The sequence below is a fragment of the Podarcis melisellensis genome, assembly GCF_964234715.1.
Source record: "Podarcis melisellensis genome assembly, chromosome: 2".
In the NCBI taxonomy this organism is placed as follows: Eukaryota; Metazoa; Chordata; class Lepidosauria; order Squamata; family Lacertidae; genus Podarcis; species Podarcis melisellensis.
Window position 1 is genome coordinate 115,037,505 of NC_138529.1, and position 21,314 is coordinate 115,058,818.

At 48.6% G+C, this 21,314-nt stretch overlaps 1 protein-coding gene across 2 annotated transcripts; it reads right to left on the reverse strand.

Moving 5' to 3' along the window:
* Positions 1–620: 620 nt before the first annotated feature.
* Positions 621–9,779, reverse strand: LOC309364420 (uncharacterized protein). Of its 2 annotated transcripts, none has more exons than XM_081901663.1 (4): positions 9,542–9,779; positions 5,957–6,624; positions 4,389–4,512; positions 621–2,595 (listed from the first exon to the last, which is right to left on the reverse strand). In XM_081901663.1, the coding sequence occupies exons 1-4, from the start codon at positions 9,561–9,563 to the stop codon at positions 872–874; spliced, it is 2,538 nt and encodes an 845-aa protein (XP_081757789.1). In that variant the 5' UTR covers positions 9,564–9,779; the 3' UTR covers positions 621–871. The 2 variants fall into 2 exon arrangements, with proteins under 2 accessions (XP_081757789.1, XP_081757788.1); XM_081901662.1 differs by having other exon boundaries at positions 621–2,598.
* Between the last annotated feature and the right edge of the window lie 11,535 nt (positions 9,780–21,314).

The following is a 21,314-nucleotide window of genomic DNA, read 5'->3' on the forward strand; positions in this document are numbered from 1 at the left end:
TAGAAGAAATCTGAAGGCAATTCTGTTGAGGGATGTTTTTAATGGCTGAAGTTTTACTGTGGTTTTATAATTTGTGGGACGCCGCCCAGAGTGGCTGGGGCAACCCAGTCAGATGGGTGGCATACACAGTGGTACCTTGGTTTCTGAACGTAATCCATTCCAGAAGACCGTTTGAGCTCCGAAACCTTTGAAAACCGAAAACTCAATACAGAAGCCTCTATACGGTAAACTCAACACGGAAGCAATGTGGCATGTTTAACTTCTGAGGCATGTTCGAAAACCGAAGCATTTACTTCCAGGTTTATGGTGTTCGAAAACCAAAACGTTCGACAATGGAGACGTTCAAAAACTGAGGTACCACTGTAATAATATGTTGTTGTTGTTAACCCATCAAACTTAATGGCCATGGTCATGAGTAGAACAAAACAAAACAACTTGTGCAGGACTTGAATCCAATACCTTTTGCATTGCATTTATTGTTGTTAGCCGATCTGAGCCTGGCTTCGGCTGGGGAGGGCGGGATATAAATAAAATTTTATTATTAAGAGAGCTAGCCCCCCCCCCCCACCACGCCAAGCCTCACCATCATCAGAAAGGAGCATAAAACAAAACACAAACACTTGGAATTAAAACATTTATTTATTTATTTATAAAAAAGAAAGGAAAGGAAAGAATGAAAAAAGGTCAGTTGATGTCTCTTCTAAAACCCACCTCTCTATGTTCTACCCACATCATGTAGCTCTATCCCTAACCTTACCCACCCAGGCAAAAATATCTGCAAAACCAGAGATGGGGAACCTTTGGCCCCCTGGAGCATACTGGACTTGGGTGGCCACCATGTCCCCCCGTGCAACTTTGGGAGGCCTGCCTCTCACACGTTCTCTCCTGTGTGGATTCTCATGTGCGTCCGGAGGTTTGAACTCTGGCTGAAGTTCTTCCCGCAGCCCGAGCACTTGTAGGGCTTCTCACCAGTGTGCATGCGCCGGTGTACCCTCAGGGCAGAGCTAGAGTCAAAACTCTTGTCACAATCAGGGCACTTGTGCGGCTTCTCCGCCGTGTGGGCCCTCTGGTGCTTGAGGAGCTCGGGCTCTCCGCTGTAGCTCCTGCCACACTCGGCGCACTTGAAGGGCCTCTCATTCCGGTGGACCTTGCGGTGCCCCGTCAGCGCAGAAATGCAGTCGAAGCACAGGCCGCACTCCTTGCACTTGAAGGGCTTCTCCCCCGTGTGGGTCCTGCGGTGCTTGATGAGCTGAGACTCCTTGTCGTAGCTCTCGCCGCAGTCCGCGCACTCAAACGGCTTCTTCCGGGTGTGGTTCTTGGCGTGCATCTGGTAGTTGCTCTCCCAGCGGAAGCACTTCCCGCACTCCAAGCACTGGAAGGGCCTCTCTCCCGTGTGAGTCCGTTCGTGGAGGTAAAGCACGGACCTCTGGGTGAAGCTCTTCTCGCACTGCGAGCACTGGAAGGGCTTCTCGCCCGTGTGCGTCGCCTTGTGGCGGATCAGGTGCGAGGACTTGCCGTACCGCTTGCCGCACTCGGAGCAGGCGTACGGCCGGTCGCCGGCGTGGTTCTTCATGTGCATCTTGATGCTGCTCTCCCAGCGGAAGCTCTTCCCGCACTCGGCACATCGGTAGGGCTTCCCTCCCATGTGGATCCTCCCGTGGACGAACAGCTGCGAGCTCTGGCGGAAGCTCTTCCCGCACTCAGGGCACGGGTAGGGCTTCTCTCCCGTGTGCGTCCTCTCGTGGATGAGGAGGTCGTAGCGCCGGCTGAAGCTGTTCCCGCAGTGCGAGCACTGGTGCGGCTTCTCTCCGGTGTGGATTCTCTTGTGAGTGATGAGGTGCGATCCTTGGCTGAAGCTCTTCCCGCACTCGGCGCACGTGTACGGCTTCTCCCCCGTGTGGCTCCTCTTGTGGGTGGTCAGGAGGCTCTTGTCGCCAAAGCTCTTGTCGCACTCGGAGCACTTGTAGCGCTTCTCCCCCGTGTGGGTCAGCTGGTGCCTCATCAGGTGGCCCCTCTTGATGAAGCACTTCCCGCAGTCCGGACAGGTGAAGGGCCTCTCTCCCGTGTGGATTCTCTCGTGATCGGAAAGGATAGTGCTGGTGCTGAAGGTCTTCCCGCACGCCAAGCATTTGTACGGCTTCTGCCCTTCGTGGCTCCGGCTGTGCCTCACAAGGAGCGCTTTGTAGCCAAAGCCCTTGCCGCAGTCCACACACTGGTAGGGCTTCTCTCCTGTGTGGATAGTCAGGTGGTTCGCCAGGACAGAGAGCCGGTCAAAGGCTTTCCCGCATTCAGAGCACACGTGCGTTTTCTTACGCCTGCGGGCCAACCGCCTCTGTGGAAGGTCAGAGCTCTGGCTGTGTCCATCTCCGCGGTCGGGTCCCTCTGTTTCTCTCTCACAGGACGTAGCTTCAGGGGAACCTCTGCCACCACAAGGGCTTTCTGGAACCCGCTGGTTTCCAAATGTTTCTTGTGTGTTTGGTCCCTGAGAAAGAATCCCGGTTGCTCGATCCAGCAATACCCCGTTGAGTTCACATTGCTCGGGTTGTTTTGCCAGCTGAAATGTCTCCACCTCATCTTCCTTCACCTGCTGGTCACCTGCTGGAACAGAAAGAGGATCTTGGTTTCAGTCAAACATGGTCCACCCTGAGGGAAACAACAGTTGCTTCTATAGATTGTCTATTGTTCTTATGAATAGTGTCCAACGGTGTCGTCACTCTGCCGGTGGAAAATTTGTTTCTAGCCCGCAAAGGCTCCCAGGGCAGCAAACACCAAATTGATAAAGCAGTAATAATAGTAATAATAATAAATTTTATTTATATCCCGCCCTCCCCAGCCGAAGCTGGGCTCAGGGCGGCTAACAACAGTCAAAATAGTTCAACATTCTAAAAACATTCATTATAAAATTAATTAAAAACAAATTAATGGCAACCATCAAGCAAAATTCTGTGCAGGTTGCCAGAGGAGGGGGTCAGGCTGCGCCCTGACCAAAGGCCTGGTGGAACAGCTCTGTCTTGCAGGCCCTGCGGAAAGATGTCAGGTCCCGCAGAGCCCTAGTCTCTTGTGACAGAGCGTTCCACCAGATTGGAGCCGCGGCCGAGAAAGCCCTGGCTCTAGTTGAGGCCAGCCTAACCTCTCTGTGGCCTGGGATCTTCAGGATGTTTTTATTTGCAGACCGTAAATTTCTCCTCCCTCTCCTGCCTTGCTGTAGGAAATGTGCGGAAGTGGGAGAGGCCTGCTGGGAAGGGGAGCAGGAAACTACAGGGCTGGCCAGGCAACAGGGCTGCCAGCTGTAGTCACTGCTGCCAGAGCCCCCTAAGTGCACCCCCCAAAATTCATGGGGTCTAGTCTGTACCAGTAGTAGGCTACTTTGTGCCCTAGGCAAGGTTAACTACTCCCTCCCACCAAAGACTTGCTAGTGTCCATTTTAAAAGCCAGATGTCTTGCAGAAAAAAATGAAAAGCACACAACTTGAAACTCCTAAATTTATTTTAAATTGCAAGAATAAGCGATGCAGCAGTCTTTGATGAACTTTATCAAATAAGAAAGAAAACGCTTCAGCACGCAAATCATTTTGAATAATCTCGTGAACTGTGATGTTGAAATTTACGTAAAAGTTTCACACAGTTGGAAGTGTGTGGTTTGTGTATCATGGAATTTTAAGCAGGGAGATCAGAAATGCAACCCCCCCCCCCCGAAAAAAGTGTTACAATGACATCAAACGCTAAATATATGGAAGACCCTTAAATAAAACAAGTGTTGATGAGAACAGGAACACCTTGGCGCTAACACTCCAGGTGTTAGTTAGCTTCCCAGTGCTGGGATGTGTGTGCTGTCATCAAGGGTGCTTTGTTTTTCATTTCCACAAGTCTGTGATTTCTGCATGTACAAACTGGGGACAGAGTTTTGTGGGGTTTTTTGTCTTTTTGCAAAAACCGTCAGCATCCACCATAGCCATTGATAGCCCTATCCTCCCTGAATTTGCCTAATCACCTTTTTAAAGCTGATGAGCATCCCTACAAGATGTTATGACTGCTGTACAGTGGTACCTCGGGTTATAGACGTTTCAGGTTACATAGCTTCAGGTTACAGACTCTGCTAACCCAGAAATAGTACCTCGGGTTAAGAACTTTCCTTCAGGATGAGAACAGAAATCGTGCGGTGATGGCGCGGCAACAGCGGGAGGCCCCATTAGTTAAAGTGGTGCTTCAGGTTAAGAATAGTTTCAGTTTAAGAACAGACCTCCGGAACGAATTAAGTGCGTAACCAGAGGTACCACTGTAGTTTAGCACAGAGCAAGGCCTCGGATGTTGGTCTGAGTGACAGGAAGCAGACAGGGACAGCTGCTGCAGAACCCAGGTCCCTGCTGCCATCCCAGCAAGAAGGCTCACCCAGCAAGCAGGCTGCTCCCGTCTCTTCTTGCTTGGCCTCCGCTTGGAGGGTCTGATGAGGGTCTGACGGATTCTGCTCCAATAAGGGGAAATCAACTGAGTCCTCCTTCAATGGCTCTGGGGGCTGAAAGAGAAGCAGGCAGGTTAGGGAGTTTTGCAGGGCTGCTGTGGGGAATCCCCAGTCAATGCTACAGATATAATAATGTCTAGAGTTCAAAGGTCTTTAAATCTGGCTCCGCCCTCACCAAGAAGACACAGGAAATTGGCTGCTCTGTGGCATCATTCTGTGTGAATGTTGGAGTCTTGTCTCAATGGCCAGGTTGAGACATAATGTCAGATTTAAAGGAGGTGGCAAGACAAAGACAAGATAAACTTTCAACAATCTGCAAGCCGTTTATTGAATATAGTAAATGTTTGCAGTTAATTAAGACACACTGAAGTTTTGAACACAGTTTTAAGATAGAAGTTTGACAAAATTTAATCCATTGACAGAAGGTGTGCTATAGATTAACATTTCCCCTCTTCTTCCCCAAATACATTTGTAGCACACCCCAAGAATCCTAGGAAAGGTAGTTTGTTAAGGGCCCTGGGAATTGCTGCTCTGTGAGGAGTAAACAACAGTTCCCATAAATCTCTCTCTCCCCGCCCCATATATTCATTTATAATAAAACACAACAAAATCTAATAACAGATGCTTAACAAAATGAAATAGATGTGGAGTAAAGGGGATATATAGAGCCAAACATATTGTAACAGAATTCCATACCAAAATCACATGCAATGAATTAATATCACGAAGTTCCAAGTAACACAAACAGGTTTACATTCTCCTGCCCTTTATTCCTCCAGTACATTATAAAAAGGCTCCACTTCTCAATGAATGTCTGTCTACCCCAGGCATGTCCAAAGTCCATTTTGGAGGCCTAATCAGTTCAATCCAGCCTCTGTGGCAGTTTATTTTCTGGGGGGAAAGCCTAAAAAAACCTCAACAACTTCAATCCTAAATAAAGGTCAACAACTTTGGTCAGCCCCCACGGCCCTTCACTTCATCAAATCTGGCTCTCTTCGAAAAAAGTTTGGACACCAGTGGAACTCTACCCCCTCTGGTTCTCACCATATATGTAAGCTAAGCATATATACTGCGCCTCCAAATTTTAGTTATCCATTTTCTCATAGTTTTCCAGAAGATAGACAAGATAATGCCTTCTTTGAGAAATTGTGCCTTCTCATAATGTACTGCAGTAATAAAGTGCAGAGGAATGTAAATGCCTTTGTGTTACTTGGAACCTAGTTCCCATGATTCTTGGGGAGAGCTACATATGCATTTAAATGTATGGCGCGGATGTGATCTTGTTTCTTCGTACTAAGCCACAGTTTCTTTTAGCATCCAGTGAGAACCAGGCCAATATATGTGCCTGCTGAGGAAAAAGAGACAACTGCTGAGGACAAACCCACAACTCGTTGGCTCTGGCTTTCATTGGGAAGTAGCGCCACCTACTGTCGGGCTCCCTGCCTTCTGCCCTACCAGTCCCAAAGGGGCACCAGCCACACCGCTGAAACCGCCTTACCTTTTGCTCCCACTCTTCAGAGAGGAGAGGGAAGGCTTCGGCCAGTGCCATTGCTTGAGACATATTCTCGGGGCTGCGTTCCTGCACCCAGCGCTGCATCCCTTGGGGCAAGACGGCAAGGAACTGCTCCAAGATCACCAGCTCCAGCATCTGCTCCTTGGTGTGCCTCTCGGGCCTCAGCCACTGGCAGCAAACCTCCAGGAGCTGCCGGCCATTTTCTCGGGGGGTCTCCGCTTCCCTGTAGCGGAACTCCCGGAAGTGCCGGCATCGTGCCTCCAAGTCTTCTTCGTCTGGAATCTCTTCCTTCACTTTCCCGGAGGCTTCTGGGCTCATGTAGGCCTCAGGGAAGCCTCCCCCTGGATCTGGGGCCTGCTCTCCTCTAGGCCACTGGCCAGCATCAGCTGCCCCCTTGAAAGAGGGGTGGAAAGCAGCAGTGCCGTTCCACAAGGAATGTTCCTCCATCAGCTGGGGGTTTCTCAGCCCAAAATTAGGAGACTGCATCATGTTCAAGAGTTCCTGCCACAGGGGTTCCCCCATCGCTCCCGGAGGCACCCCTGTCCAGAATTCCCGGACCGTTCTGATCTGGATATCGTGAGGGGCCGGCCCACCTTCCTCTGGCTTCTCCCCAGGTTGCGCTGAGTCCTGCTCCTCCACCTTCATTCCTTGTGCTGCAAACAAAATCAGCATTGAAAAGTGTGGTCATAATAATAATAATAATAATTTTTTATTTATATCCTGCCCTCCCCAGCCAAAGTCGGGCTCAGAGCAGCTAACAACAGTAAAATGATGCAACATTCTAAAATCATTTCATTATAAGATCAGTTCAAGTCAAATAATAATAATAATCATAGAATCATAGAGTTGGAAGAGACCACAAGAGCCATCGAATCCAACCCCCTGCCAAGCAGGAAACACCATCAGAGCACTCCTGACATATGGTTGTCAAGCCTCTGCTTAAAGACCTCCAAAGAAGGAGACTCCACCACACTCCTTGGCAGCAAATTCCACTGTCGAACAGCTCTTACTGTCAGGAAGTTCTTCCTAATGTTTAGGTGGAATCTTCTTTCTTGTAGTTTGGATCCATTGCTCTGTGTCCACTTCTCTGGAGCAGCAGAAAACAACCTTTCTCCCTCCTCTATGTGACATCCTTTTATATATTTGAACATGGCTATCATATCACCCCTTAACCTCCTCTTCTCCAGGCTAAACATGCCCAGCTCCCTTAGCCGTTCCTCATAAGGCATCGTTTCCAGGCCTTTGACCATTTTGGTTGCCCTCCTCTGGACACGTTCCAGTTTGTCAGTGTCCTTCTTGAACTGTGGTGCCCAGAACTGGACACAGTACTCCAGGTGAGGTCTGACTAGAGCAGAATACAGTGGCACTATTACTTCCCTTGATCTAGATGCTATACTCCTATTGATGCAGCCCAGAATTGCATTGGCTTTTGCATGATGGATGATGGGAGCTCCTCATTCAGGGAACTTAAGAAGAGAAGCTCTGCTGGGTTAGACCAAAGGCCCGTCTCAGACAACATCCTGGTTCCACCAGTGGCCCTCAAGCTAACAGGAAGGCAACAGCCGCTGAAGCTCCCCAGTGGCTGGTATTCAGAAGCAGGCTTCCTCTAGAACAGCATTTCCTAAACTTGGGTCTCCATCTGTTTTTGGACTACAATTCCCACAATCCCTGACCACTGGTCCTGCTAGCTAGAGATGATGGGAGTTGTAGTCCAACAAGAGCTGGAGACCCAAGTTTGGGAAACCCTGCTCTAGAACATAAGCAGAGTCCTGCTGGATCGTGCCAATGGCCCTTCTACTACATCATGTTTCCTCACAGTGGCCGACCAGATTCCTCAGTGGGATCCCTGCAGGCAAGACCCAAGTCGCCCCACCCGTGGTTCCCAAGGCATATTGCCTCTGGCAGCAGAGGCAGAGCCTAGCCATCCCTTTTCATATTCATTCATTCATTCGTTCGTTCGTTCATTCGCTTCACAGTCAACCTGGCAGATTCAAAAGCTCACTGATCATTCTTGGGAGTTTTTTCGCTTTTTATAAACATATTATTTTTGCTGACAGTGGTTTTCAAAGGGTGTGGCAGGAAATGTAGTGGGAAGAATCAAGGACAATCAAATAAACATCTAAACATTTTGGTGTGATAAATACGGTATCAAAATAATGTTTATTATTTGCAGAATACAGATAGAAATATTTTCAAAACAAGAGCATCAAGTGATACTTCTATAAATTAATCTCTGCTAGGAGTCCCACCCCCCCCATGTATTTATTATCAATAAAACAAAATTGTGAGCACATTTTTATTCTGAAAGTGCAGCCCAGAGAAAAAAGTTTTGAGAACCACTGATTTACGGGGTTCACTTTCACAAGGGGTAGCAGTGGCAGGCTTTAAAGAAAAATTAGGCATCTCTTCACCCTTTGGGAAGTTGCCCATCAAATCAAAAGCAGCTGCAATAGCTAAGCAAAACCTCAAGAGCTCAAGGCAGTGCAGCTGTGATTTCTCCATGCTAGAGCGGATAGCAAGTCATGGGAGAAGAACATTGCAAGCTGCCTAATACTGAGTCAGACCCACTGGCCTACTTAGCTCAGTACTGCCTACACCGACTGGCAGCCTCTCTCCAGGGGTTTTAAACAGAGGTCTTTCCCCAGCCCTACCTGGGAATACCAGGGAGCTTTTGCATGCATAGAGGGAGACATTCCACTTCTTGTGGGCTTGCACAGAATTCGAACCCAGGTGCAACCAGGAGTGAAAATCACACCAGTCTTCCCAGGGGTGTCAACTTGGATAAAATATTGGGGGAAAGGTGTGCAGGTAAGCCCCGACCCGCATAATCAACTGCATGATGAGGTACACACACAAGATTTGAATGGCAATCCATCAACTTTGGAGGGGAACAGCCCCCTCAAATATTTTATTGTGGGGGCTGAAGCTCCCACGGCCCCCAGGAGTTGGCTCCTATGAGCCCTCCCTGGACCGACAAGCCTGTCTTACCAGAAACAGGATACTGGGGTGAGAGGGGAACCTATCCAGCAGGGCTCTCTCTCCTCCGGGTTTTCCATACAGTGGTACCTCGGGTTAAGTACTTAATTCGTTCCGGAGGTCCGTTCTTAACCTGAAACTGTTCTTAACCTGAAGCACCACTTTAGCTAATGGGGCCTCCTGCTGCTGCCGTGCCACCGGAGCCCGGTTTCTGTTCTTATCCTGAAGCAAAGTTCTTAATCCGAGGTACTATTTCTGGGTTAGCGGAGTCTGTAACCTGAAGCGTATGTAACCTGAAGCATCTGTAACCCGAGGTACCACTGTATTTCCTTCATCTGGAATTCCCTGGGGAAACCAAGGCACTACAAAAGCCAAATAGTACCACGCCTGCCCCCAATATTCTCAGTGCTGGTAGCATTTCCCTTCTCCCCACTAAACAGGCTGAGATCTCTTGGTGGGAATAAGCCGCCCGCTTGTCTCTCTGACCTGCCACAGGTGGGGATCCTTTATTTCGGAGGTGGGAGACGCCTCTGCCTTCATCTTTCCAGCCAAGGATGCTTCGTCCCAGGCCAGCCCTATTTGATTTGCACTCACCTGATCCAGGAAGGCTTTGCATGGCGCTAGTCCTGCGGGTATGCGCGGCTCTCCCCACCCTTCTTTTCTTCTCTTTCTTTTTGCAAAAATAAATGCAAAGAGTGCGGGTGGTGATGGGCGGCTTTGGAAATGCACCTCCTGGAAGGAGAGACCGGGCTGGGGGAAGCAGCCAACCTCCTCCCGGCTCCTCTTCTGCAGCCGGCCGCGCCTGTCTAGAAAGAAGAGCTCGGTGCGTTTAACCCCTCTCAGCCCAGCGCCGCCTCCTCTTAAAATAGCCGCCCCCCAGAAGCACCGGCGGGGGGGAGCGGGAGGATGCAGCGGGGGGGGGATCGGATGACTAATCCGGTCCGCGTCCACATTCCCCGCCGGGTCTTAATTTTGCACGGGAGAAGCTGCACCGGTTGAATGCCTGCCTGCCCGCCCGCGATGCATAGAATGCAGGCTGGCCGAGGGAAATTCCACAACAGGGCGATGAAACATTTCAAAAAGAATGGGGGGAAATTATGTCATACATAGGAAAGATAAGGTGAAATAGTGAAACCAGTAGAATTGAAACAAACCTCATAATGGGAACTACAAAGAATTTTACTGGATAATAAGAACAATTGTTGTTGTTGTTGTTGTTTAGTCGTTTAGTCGTGTCCGACTCTTCGTGACCCCATGGACCAGAGCACACCAGGCACTCCTGTCTTCCACTGCCTCCCGCAGTTTGGTCAAACTCATGCTGGTAGCTTCGAGAACACTGTCCAACCATCTTGTCCTCTGTTGTCCCCTTCTCCTTGTGCCCTCCATCTTTCCCAACATCAGGGTCTTCTCCAGGGAGTCTTCTCTTCTCATGAGGTGGCCAAAGTATTGGAGCCTCAGCTTCAGGACCTGTCCTTCCAGTGAGCACTCAGGGCTGATTTCCTCAAGAATGGAGAGGTTTGATCTTCTTGTAGTCCATGGGACTCTCAAGAGTCTCCTCCAGCACCAGAATTCAAAAGCATCCATTCTTCGGCGATCAGCCTTCTTTATGGTCCAGCTCTCACTTCCATACATCACTACTGGGAAAACCATAGCTTTAACTATACGAACCTTTGTTGGCAAGGTGATGTCTCTACTTCTCAAGATGCTGTCTAGGCCTGTCATTGCCCTTCTCCCAAGAAGCAGGCGTCTTTTAATTTCGTGGCTGCTGTCACCATCTGCAGTGATCATGGAGCCCAAGAAAGTAAAATCTCTCACTGCCTCCATTTCTTCCCCTTCTATTTGCCAGGAGGTGATGGGACCAGTGGCCATGATCTTCGTTTTTTTTTTATGTTGAGCTTAGAAGAAGTAAAATATACAATGTGACCAATGTAATAAATAGTAGATGGAAATGGAAGTAGAAATAGACAACAAGAATCGTATGTTATAGAAGGATTTATTTGTTTACAGATATTTTATGGACAAATGTGGAAGAAGAATAACAATATACAAAATGGGTAAGGGAAATGCGAAAAATTTAGAGACGGTATAAAAAAAGCCAGAAGAAGGAAGGAGGGAAGTCAGCTCCTAGGAGCAAGTATAAATGTACAATGTAATGCAATATGTGTATGCTCAGTATGTAATTAAAAAACCAATAAAGATTATCTGGGTGGGGTGTGAGAAAAGAACAAATTTCAGGTTGGCAGCAGGGCAGGCACCACTGCTAAGCTGAGAGCGGTGGCTTAACATCTGCAAAGCGTGCTCAGGCTTTCTCAATGGAGTAAAGTGTAAAGTTATGACAATGCCAAATACATATCTACCTTTAGAGATTTCTCTGAATCTCCAGACTTCCCACCATCCCCTTCAAGGGTCTTATTGTTAACATTTTCAGCTGCATATTATTTCGTAATCCATATTTTGTATTTTTCCATATTGTCCATATAGTTACATTACAAGTGTTATTAAAATCCTGCTAATGTTTTCATCTGCTTGCAGTGGTCTCCTAAATAAATTATATTTTTTTCCCATTCTTTCTTGAAGTTTTTGTCTTCAGTTTAACCCTGTTTAGGGAAGTTTTTAATGACTGATGTTTTAATGTATTTTTAATCTTTTGTTGCAAGCCGCCCAGAATGGCTGGGGAAATCCAGCCATATGGGCGGGGTATAAATATTATTATTATTATTATTATTATTATTATTATTATTATTATTACCAAGAAAGACAATTCCTAACCCAACTCCACTAAAAGATGAAGAGGCAGAGCTTAACTACCAAAGGGATGGTTAAATAAAATGTCCTAGTCTGGTGCTTAAAAGCTGACAACACTGGCACCCAAGGGGTTTCCCCTGGGGATAGCATTCCAGATGCAAGCAAAAGTGTTTTGTCTTTAAAGCATTCTGGATCAACTTCCCTGGGTTTCACAAAGGAATGCTAATATTTCTGAATGGCTACTGGTGCCTGGTTTGGGGCACTGTCTGTAAAACAGGGCTTGGTACTTGGGAGGGCACAGGAAGCAGAAACAAAAGAGAGAGTTTCTCCAGTATCTTTGGGAACAGAGGGTACCTGTCCACTGAGAACCTGTAGCAGGTCTGCTGTCAATAATGCACCAGCCATTTAAAGGATGTTTTCCCCAAATAATCCCAGGAACTGTAGCTGAAGAGCACTGGGAACTGTAGTTCTGTGAGAGGTAATAATAATAATAATAATAATAATAATAATAATAATAATAATAATAATTTGTACTCCGCCCATCTGGCTTTGTTTCCCCAGCCACTCTGGGCGGCTTCCAACAAAGACCAAAAATACACTAAAATGTGACACATTAAAAACTTCCCTGAACATGGCTGCCTTCAGATGTCTTCTAAATGTCAGGTAGTTGTTTATCTCTTTGACATCTGATGGGAGAGTGTTCTACAGGGCGGGTGCCACTACCGAGAAGGCCCTCTGCCTGGTTCCCTGTAGCTTTGCTTCTTGCCATGCGGGAACCGCCAGAAGGCCCTTGGCGCTGGACCTCAGTGTCCGGGCAGAATGATGGGGGTGGAGACGCTCCTTCAGGTATACTGGGCCAAGGCCATTTAGTGCTTTAAAGGTCAGCACCAACACTTTGAATTGTGCTCGGAAACATACTGGGAGCCAATGTAGGTCTTTCAAGACCGGTGTTATATGGTCTCGGCGGCCGCCCCCAGTCACCAGTCTAGCTGCCGCATTCTGGATTAGTTGCAGTTTCCGGGTCACCTTCAAAGGTAGCCCCACATAGAGCGCATTGCAGTAGTCCAAGTGGGAGATAACCAGAGCATGCACCACTCTGGTGAGACAGTTCGTGGACAGGTAGGGTCTCAGCCTTCATACCAGATGGAGCTGGTAGACAGCTGCCCTGGATACAGAATTGACCTGCGCCACCATGGACAGCTGTGAGTCCAAAATGACTCCCAGGCTGCGCACCTGGTCCTTCAGGGGCACAGTTACCCCATTTAGGACCAGGGAATCCTCCACCCCCGCCCACCCCCTGTCCCCCAAAAACAGTACTTCTGTCTTGTCAGGATTCAGCTTCAATCCATTAGCCGCCATCCATCCTCCAACCGCCTCCAGGCACTCACACAGGAACTCACACAGGTAAACTACAGTTCCCATGATTCTTTGGGAGGGGGAGTTAGGTGCTTTAAATGTATGGTGCTTTTAAAGGGACCTCTGACCATTAGGTCCAGTCGTGACCGACTCTGGGGTTGCGGCGCTCATCTCGCTTTATTGGCCGAGGGAGCCGGCGTACAGCTTCCGGGTCACCAGGGCTTTTTTTCAGCCAGAACTCAGGTGGGCTCTACTGCCATTATAAAGAACAAGGGAGGCGTTCTGGTACCTTTTTTTCTAGAAAAATAGCACTGGCATATACAACCTCAGGAATGGGGAACTTGCAGCTCACCAGATTTTGGATTCTTAGCTCCCATCATCCCTGACTCATAGTTTGCATTTCTAATTTGTCCGCAAGAAGACCGCAAATAGCAATTTTGTGCAATAGTATCTGAAGTGTTGGGCTATCAGCTGTGTTTGTACCCAAAATAAGTCACAGGGGCTAGCACCTTTAATTCTGCCATTTAATCTATAGACAGAGAGCAGAGAGGCTGTAGAGTTGGGGTCAGGCTAGTGAAGGCTGCTGTATGACATAGCAATCCAGGAAACTTCCTTAGCAAGGAGTTCCTGTTTTTGGAATTGCTCCAGGGCTCCCAACAGTCTCAAAGATCCAGATAAGGATCTTTATCTATTTGCCTAAATTGTCACATATCTGGGCTTCCCCTCTTGTCTTTTGTCCCCACTATTTAAACCCTTCCACTTCCTTATGTATATCACTTTCCCACTTGAGGATAAAAATTCAGTCCTCTGACTGAAAAGGGTTCCAGTACACAACTGCTTTGTAACAAACATGCCAATCTTAAACTCCGATTACTCTTTTGTTCATGCTAATGCTAAGCAAGCTTGCCATTCTTGTACCTTTAAGCAGCTGCATGCAAAGGCGGATATTCAACAGGTACGGTTCTGCCCAGGTACAGCAAACCAACCCAGGGATTACACTTCCAACTACTGGAATCCTGACTTTTGCGCAAACAGTTTAAAAGGTGCAAAGGCTCATCAGCTTCTGTCTTCATAACTGAGAAGCGGAAAGGTGAAGATCACCAGGTGAGCTTGGGCCTGTTACTATCTCTCAGCCTAACCTGCATAGACTCCTTGGACGCAGGAGAAAGTACCTTTGAAGGGGGCTGACTCTGGTTCTATATACCTGGTGCTGTTGTATCTGGTTCAGTGGCCTCCTGCCTGCAACCCACAATTATAGTGGTCCCTTATGAACATACAAAGAACATTTTAAAGTCTATTATTATTATTATTATTATTATTATTATTATTATTATTATTATTTCCTCTATCAAAAAATCCCAGGGCAGTGTAATTATTATTATTATTATTATTATTATTATTAATATAGCTTGCAGGCCCTGCGGAAAGATGTCAAGTCCCGCAGGGCCCTAGTCTCTTGTGACAGAGTGTTCCACCAGATCGGAGCCACAGCCGAAAAAGCCCTGGCTCTAGTTGAGGCCAGCCTAACCTCTCTGTGACCTGGGACCTTCAAGATGTTTTTATTTGAAGACCGTAAGTTTCTCTGTGGGACATACCAGGAGAGGCGGTCCTGTAGGTACGAGGGTCCTAGGCCGTATAGGGCTTTAAAGGTTAAAACCAGCACCTTAAACCTGATCCTGTACTCCACCGGGAGCCAGTGCAGCTGGTATAGCACCGGGTGAATGTGATCTCGCAGCAAGGACCCGGTAAGGAGTCTCGCTGCAGCATTCTGCACCCGCTGGAGTTTCTGGGTCAGTCTCAAGGGCAGCCCCACGTAGAGCGAGTTACAATAATCCAGTCTGGAGGTGACCGTTGCGTGGATCACAGTGGCTAGGTCAGGGCGAGAGAGATAAGGGGCCAACTGCTTAGCTTGGCGGAGATGGAAAAATGTACAACATTGAGAAAACACTATACAGAGCATAGTAATAAAAATATAATAAAAGGTATAATAACACAACTACAGTGGGAGGTAAAGGTAAAGGGACCCCTGACCATTAGGTTCAGTTGTGACAGACTCTGGGATTGCGGCGCTCATCTTGCTTTATTGGCCGAGGGAGCCGGCGTACAGTTTCCGGGTCATGTGGGCAGCATGACTAAGCCACTTCTGGCAAACCAGAGCAGCGCACGGAAACGCCGTTTACCTTCCTGCCAGAGCGGTACCTATTTATCTACTTGCACTTTGATGTGCTTTCGAACTGCCAACCTTCTGATCGGCAAGTCCTAGGGAGATGGGAAAGGTTTCTCTCAATATTTTACTCTGCACCTAAGAAAATCTGTACCTATGCTCTCTACCTTGTACCTAAGAAGGCTATATTCTCTGTATTTTGGAAGTAAATTCCTGAGCTAATTTTACTCCTGCAAAAGAGGCCTCCCGCTTTAGGAATGCAAGATAAGAAACACACAAAGAAGACAGTGAGCCATAAATAACCAGACCTGTAAAGGAGGCCTCTCGCTTTCTATTTTTAGGTATGCGAGATAGCAAAGGAGACAGGACGCTTAGCTAAAATAGGGGCTGCTTAGAGGGCTAGCAAGCAATAATAGACGTGCCATTCTATATTAAGAAATAAGTTGAAAACTTTCCAGTTGATTGGGGAAGTTTTTCTTCGAGGGCGTTTGAAGAGGAGGGAGGGAGTTTTCTCAAGGTATAAGAATGTTTGCAGAAGCGTTCCTCGGGGCAGCCAGTTTTTCAGAACTGATTCTGCTGGCTGTCACTGTGCACAGATAATAAACTGCTTTCCTCCAAAGAAAGGATCTTTCCTGGAGCTTTTTTTCGCTCTCTCTCTGGATCTGGGGACGCGGGCCAACGATTCCCTGGCATGGACTAGGCTCAGCCTACATCTTGGTTCCCTGACCGGGAATCTGCCCCACCCCAGAGGACTGGGGAGAGTCAGGCTCGACCTCAGGTGGACAGCTCTGATCGGCAGTGGCAGGCTCCACGCGCGCCCTGCTAATTTGTGGGGGGAGCCGGCCACACCGCTCCAGAGCAAGGACCCAGGTCGAGGGAGGAAAGAGGACTGGCCAGGGAAGGGAATCTGCAGCAGAAAACGGTAAGCCCAAGGGAAAGGGCGTGGGCCCAAGGGAAAAGAGGGAGGCCTGATCAGCCTCACCTGATCGTGTAGTAGAGTACCGTCAGGGTTTTGGTGTGCCCAGAAAAAGCAGCAAAGGGTGCTGCTGGGCCCCGGTCGAAGTCTAAGCGCTGCCGGTTATGGTTGGTTGTTGGTTTTGTGCCCAGAAAAAGCAGCAAAGGGTGCTGCTGGGCCCCGGTCGAAGTCTAAGCGCTGCCGGTTATGGTTGGTTGTTGGTTTTGTGCCCAGAAAAAGCAGCAAAGGGTCTGCTGGGCCCCGGTCGAAGTCTAAGCGCTGCCGGTTGTGGTTTTTGTTTTTGTTTTTGTTTTTTTTTTTAAAAAAAAAAAAGGGGGGGGGAACAGAGGGGAAAATTATTTTGGTGTGTTTTGTGTATTGCATGCTGAAATTATTTTGATGTGTTTAGTGTGTTACATGTTGAAATTATTTTGATGTGTTTAGTGTGTTACATGTTGAAATTATATTGATGTGTTTTGTATGTTGCATGTTGCATGTCAGATATTTTTAGTGACTGAATTGTCAAGTGTGGGCCAGGGCTTAGTGTCCCCCTTGGCCGAGCAATTGTAGGGCTGTAGTGTGTGGAGTGTGAAAGAATTTACAACCTGTTAGGAGCAGATTATCTGAAAATGGGGTCTGGGGCAAGCCAATGTAGTCCCCTGGAATGCTTTTTAAACAACTGGAAAGCAGCCACAAAAAATGATGACTGGGGAATTAAATTAAGACGACAGAGAATGAAGATATTATGTGAGGTTGACTGGCCCTCGCAACAAACTAACTGGCCCCCGGAGGGGAGCTTTGATTTGCAACTAATCAGCCCATTATATCAGAACATCTTGAATGTCCACCCAGATCAGATCCCTTATATTTCTACTTGGAAAACCAATGTAGAGAAGAACCCACCATGGTTGAAAGCCTGCCGAGGCAACGCCCCACAAAGTACAGTTTGTGCAGTTCGACCGTCAGGGAAGTCAGAAAAGCCCCCAGTGATATCAGAAGAAGAAGAGGAGGGGGAAGTCATTAAACCACCTCCACCTTATGCTCCACCAACTGCCCCTCCCCTGGACCCAGGTCCCCAGGCCCCGGGAGGAGCTAGCCCCCAGCCTGAACCCCCTAAGGCTGATGAATCAGAAGAGGAAGAGGAGGATGATGAGGAATTTGTAAAGGGATTGGTTGAGTTAGCAAAGAAGGGGAAAGAGTGGACTCAGTATCAGTCTTTGAGATTGCAACAGTATGTACAACCCTATGCAGAAAAAGTGGATGTTAGCCCCCATGTGTTGGCTGCAGCAGGATGCTCCTCAACACAAGGGAAGAAATGGCAGAGGGAATGGATAGAAGCAGCAACCAGGGCAGCCTTCCATAAGTCCTATGAGGCACAGAAAAAGGGTGGGGCCGGAGTAATGCCCCTCCGAAGGGTTTATGACCCACCAGGACCTCCAGGGGCTAATGGAGCGGCAGCAGAACGGACCTACACGGTCCAGCATATACCCTTTTCAAGTGCAGATGTCTGTAACTGGAGAAATCAAAACCCATCCTTTGAGGAAAACCCAGCGAAAATCATAAAGCTGTTTGAAGGGATTTTTAAAACTTATAATCCCACTTTGATGATGTGCAGTATTTGATGGATGCGCTGCTAACCACAGAAGAAACTAGACGAATCCATGCTGAAGCCCGAGCACACCTGAGAGCGCAGGGAGTGCAGGATCCAGCCATGGCAGCAGGATATCCAGAAAACACCCCGAATTGGAATTATCAGACTGTTGATGGCCAGAACACCCTCACTACCTACCGCCAGAATGTGTTAAATGGTATGAGAAGGGCAGCTAGGAAACCCACCAACTTTGTGAAGGTTAGAGAGATAGTGCAGGGGAATGAAGAGGCCCCAGGAGCATATTTAGAACGCCTGAAGGAAGCCTACCGCCAGTATACTCCTGTGGACCCAGATGAGGCTGCCAACGCCCCTATCATAAAAGCTGCCTTTGTGGCCCAAGTGGCGCCCGATGTCCGAACTGGCTCAAACCACTTAGAGGGAGGAAGAGGCACAAAAGAAAAAGGAGAAGTACCAAGCAAAGAAGTTGATGGCGATACAGGCTACCGCACCCACCCCTCAGGAAAGAGGAAGTGCCCGGAGAGGAGGGCAAGGCCGTCTGGGGAGGAACCAGTGCGCCATCTGCCGGCAGGAAGGGCACTGGAAAAGAGAATGCCCACAGGCTCACTCAGGTGGAAGAGGACGAGGAGAGCGAATCCCAGACCCAATCCCCGTGGGACCTGGACAAGAACTGAGACCTTGGACATCGGCAAATACAGGCAGGGGTAGAGGACGTGGACAGGGACCTCCCTGGCACCCTCCAGCCCAAAGACAGCCCGCCGCGATGAGCCTGAGAGAGGAGGAGGAAGAATACTAGGACAGACCGGGCCCAGCTGATTTAGGTTCCCGTGAGCCCATGGTCAAAATACAAACAGGGAACCGAAGCCTCTGCATGAGTCAACCAGAGGAACTGAAAAGGACCCCTTTGTGTGGGGAGAAGAGCAACAGCATGCCTTCAAGGATCTGAAAAAGGCATTGCAGCAAGCACCAGCGCTGGGCATCCCAAATCCTGAGAAGCCTTTCTCCCTATTTGTGGATGAAGACCAGGGAACAGCAAAGGGAGTGTTATGCCAAAAATTGGGAAGCTGGCAGCAACCCGTGGCATACCTATCTGAGCGCCTGACGCCTACAGAACAAGGTTTACCGCCATGCATGAGAGCAATAGTGGCAGTAGCCACCCTACTGAACAAAGCAGACAAATTTACCTTTGGCCAAGACACTGTTTGTGTGACCCCGCATGCAGTCCCAGCCCTGCTTGACATGAAGGGTACCTATTTCCTCTCCCAAGCAAAAATGAGAAAGTGCCAGATGCTATTGTTGCACCCGCGTTTGAAGTTCCAGGTTACCACCGCCCTCAACCCAGCTACCCTGTTGCCGGTAGGAGAAGGTGAGGAGCAGATGCACGATTGCATTGAAGTGATGGATGAAGTATATTCCAGCAGACCTGACCTAAAAGATGAGGCAAACCCCCACTGGCCTTCATGGTTTGTAGATGGAAGCAGCTTTGTTGAGACTGGACAGCGGAAAGCAGGCTATGCAGTAGTAGCCCTGGAAGACCAGGTGATCGAAGCAAAGTCACTCCCACCTGGAACATCGGCCCAGCTGGCAGAGTTAACTGCGCTTACCAGAGCCCTGAGCCTGGCAAAGGGACAGAAGATAAACATTTATACAGATTCTAAGTATGCATTCCTGACTTTACATGCCCATGGAGCCTTATGGAAAGAAAGAGGTTTGCTTACCTCCAGAGGAAACCAGGTGGCCCACCCACAAGCCTTATTGAACCTTCTGGATGCTGTATGGGAGCCCGAGGCAGTGGCAGTTATCCATTGTTATGGACACAAGACTGGACCAGGGGAAGTGGCCAGAGGAAACCGATTGGCAGACAGAGTAGCCAAGAAAGCAGCCCAAGAACTGGCCCCCGCTTCGGTTATTGGAGCACTGGTCCCAGAAGAGATTTTAAGCACTACTGACAAGCCAGCTTATACGAAGCAGGAAAGGGACACTGCGGACGCTCAGGAGTTGACGCTGTCCAAAGAAGGATGGTACCTTACCCCTGATGACAGGATATGGATTCCAGAGTCCCTTTCTCGGCAGGTCACTCAGAGATACCATGATTCAACCCACATAGGACCAGATGCTACAACCAAGCAGCTGGAAAAATGCTTCTATATAGCCCACCTCTACCAACTGGCAGCCCAGGTCTCCAGGAAATGCCTGCTGTGCCAAAAGAATAATCCCAGAGCCGGACCACTGGCTCCCCCAGGGATTCAGCACAGTGGAGCTGCACCTATGGAAGATCTTGTCGTGGACTTTACTGAATTACCCCGTTGTGGACTGCACCGCTACCTGCTGGTAGCAGTGTGCACCTACACCGGATGAGTCGAAACATGGCCCACAAAGACTGAAAAGGCATTTGAAGTAACCAGGTGCCTGCTTAGGGAAATCATCCCTCGCTATGGACTGCCAAGGTCCATAGGATCTGACAATGGACCAGCATTTGTTCATGCAGTCCTACAGGGACTGGCAAAAGCGCTCCAGATCAACTGGAAGCTACATACTGCTTATAGACCCCAGAGTTCTGGAAAAGTAGAGAGAATGAACAGAACTCTAAAGAATCAGCTGTCCAAGCTGGCACAGGAGACCGGGTCTAATTGGGTGACCATGTTGCCCTTGGCGTTACTCAGGGTCCGCAGTCTCCCGTCAAAACGGACCCATTTGTCGCCTTTTGAAGTTATGTTTGGGAGACCAGTTCCATATGTTAGAATGTTAACTCCATATGCTAGCCAAGATGTGCAATTGAATAACTATGTACAGTCACTCTCCCAAGTTTTCTCTCATCTCAATAGGTGGACCCAGGCTCGCACCCCATGTGTGTTAACTGAACCGTTCCATCAGTTCGAGCCAGGTGACGAAGTGTGGGTGGAAGACTGGCAGCGAGCCCCCCTACAGCCCTGCTGGAGGGGACCTTACACTGTGCTACTCTCCACACTTACTGCTGTGAAGGTTGCTGGCATCACCCCGTGGGTCCACCATACTTAAGTGAAGAAAGCCATTTCCGACTGGACAGTAACACCAGATCCAGAGAACTCCCTTCGGTTGGCCATCTCCAGGCGCCCGGTAGACGACCGCCCTGCTGGTATCACTCCAGAGGCTGATACCTCCACGCACGGCTGAAAAATTGGATGGGAGGGGCGCCCGCGGGCAGCGCTCCCAACGTACCTGCTCTACGAACTCACCCACCTGAGAATATCCTACCACAGTACAGGGACAGAGTGAGACTTACAATAATTTGGATGGCATCTTCCCAGGTGGATGGATGGGGAGGATATTTACTATGGTGATAGGTCCAATAATGCTTTTATTGCTTTCTGCTTCTGTATGCCCTGCTTGATGCAATGTATGCAAAATATGATGGAGAAGATGATGTCTCGCATGATGGGACCTCGCGTGATTGCTTTCATGAGGGATTATAGACTCCTTCCCCAGAACGAATCTAAGTAATAGATTGTTCAAAAGAAGAGGAGGGAGTAAAGGGAGATGGGAAAGGTTTCTCTCAATA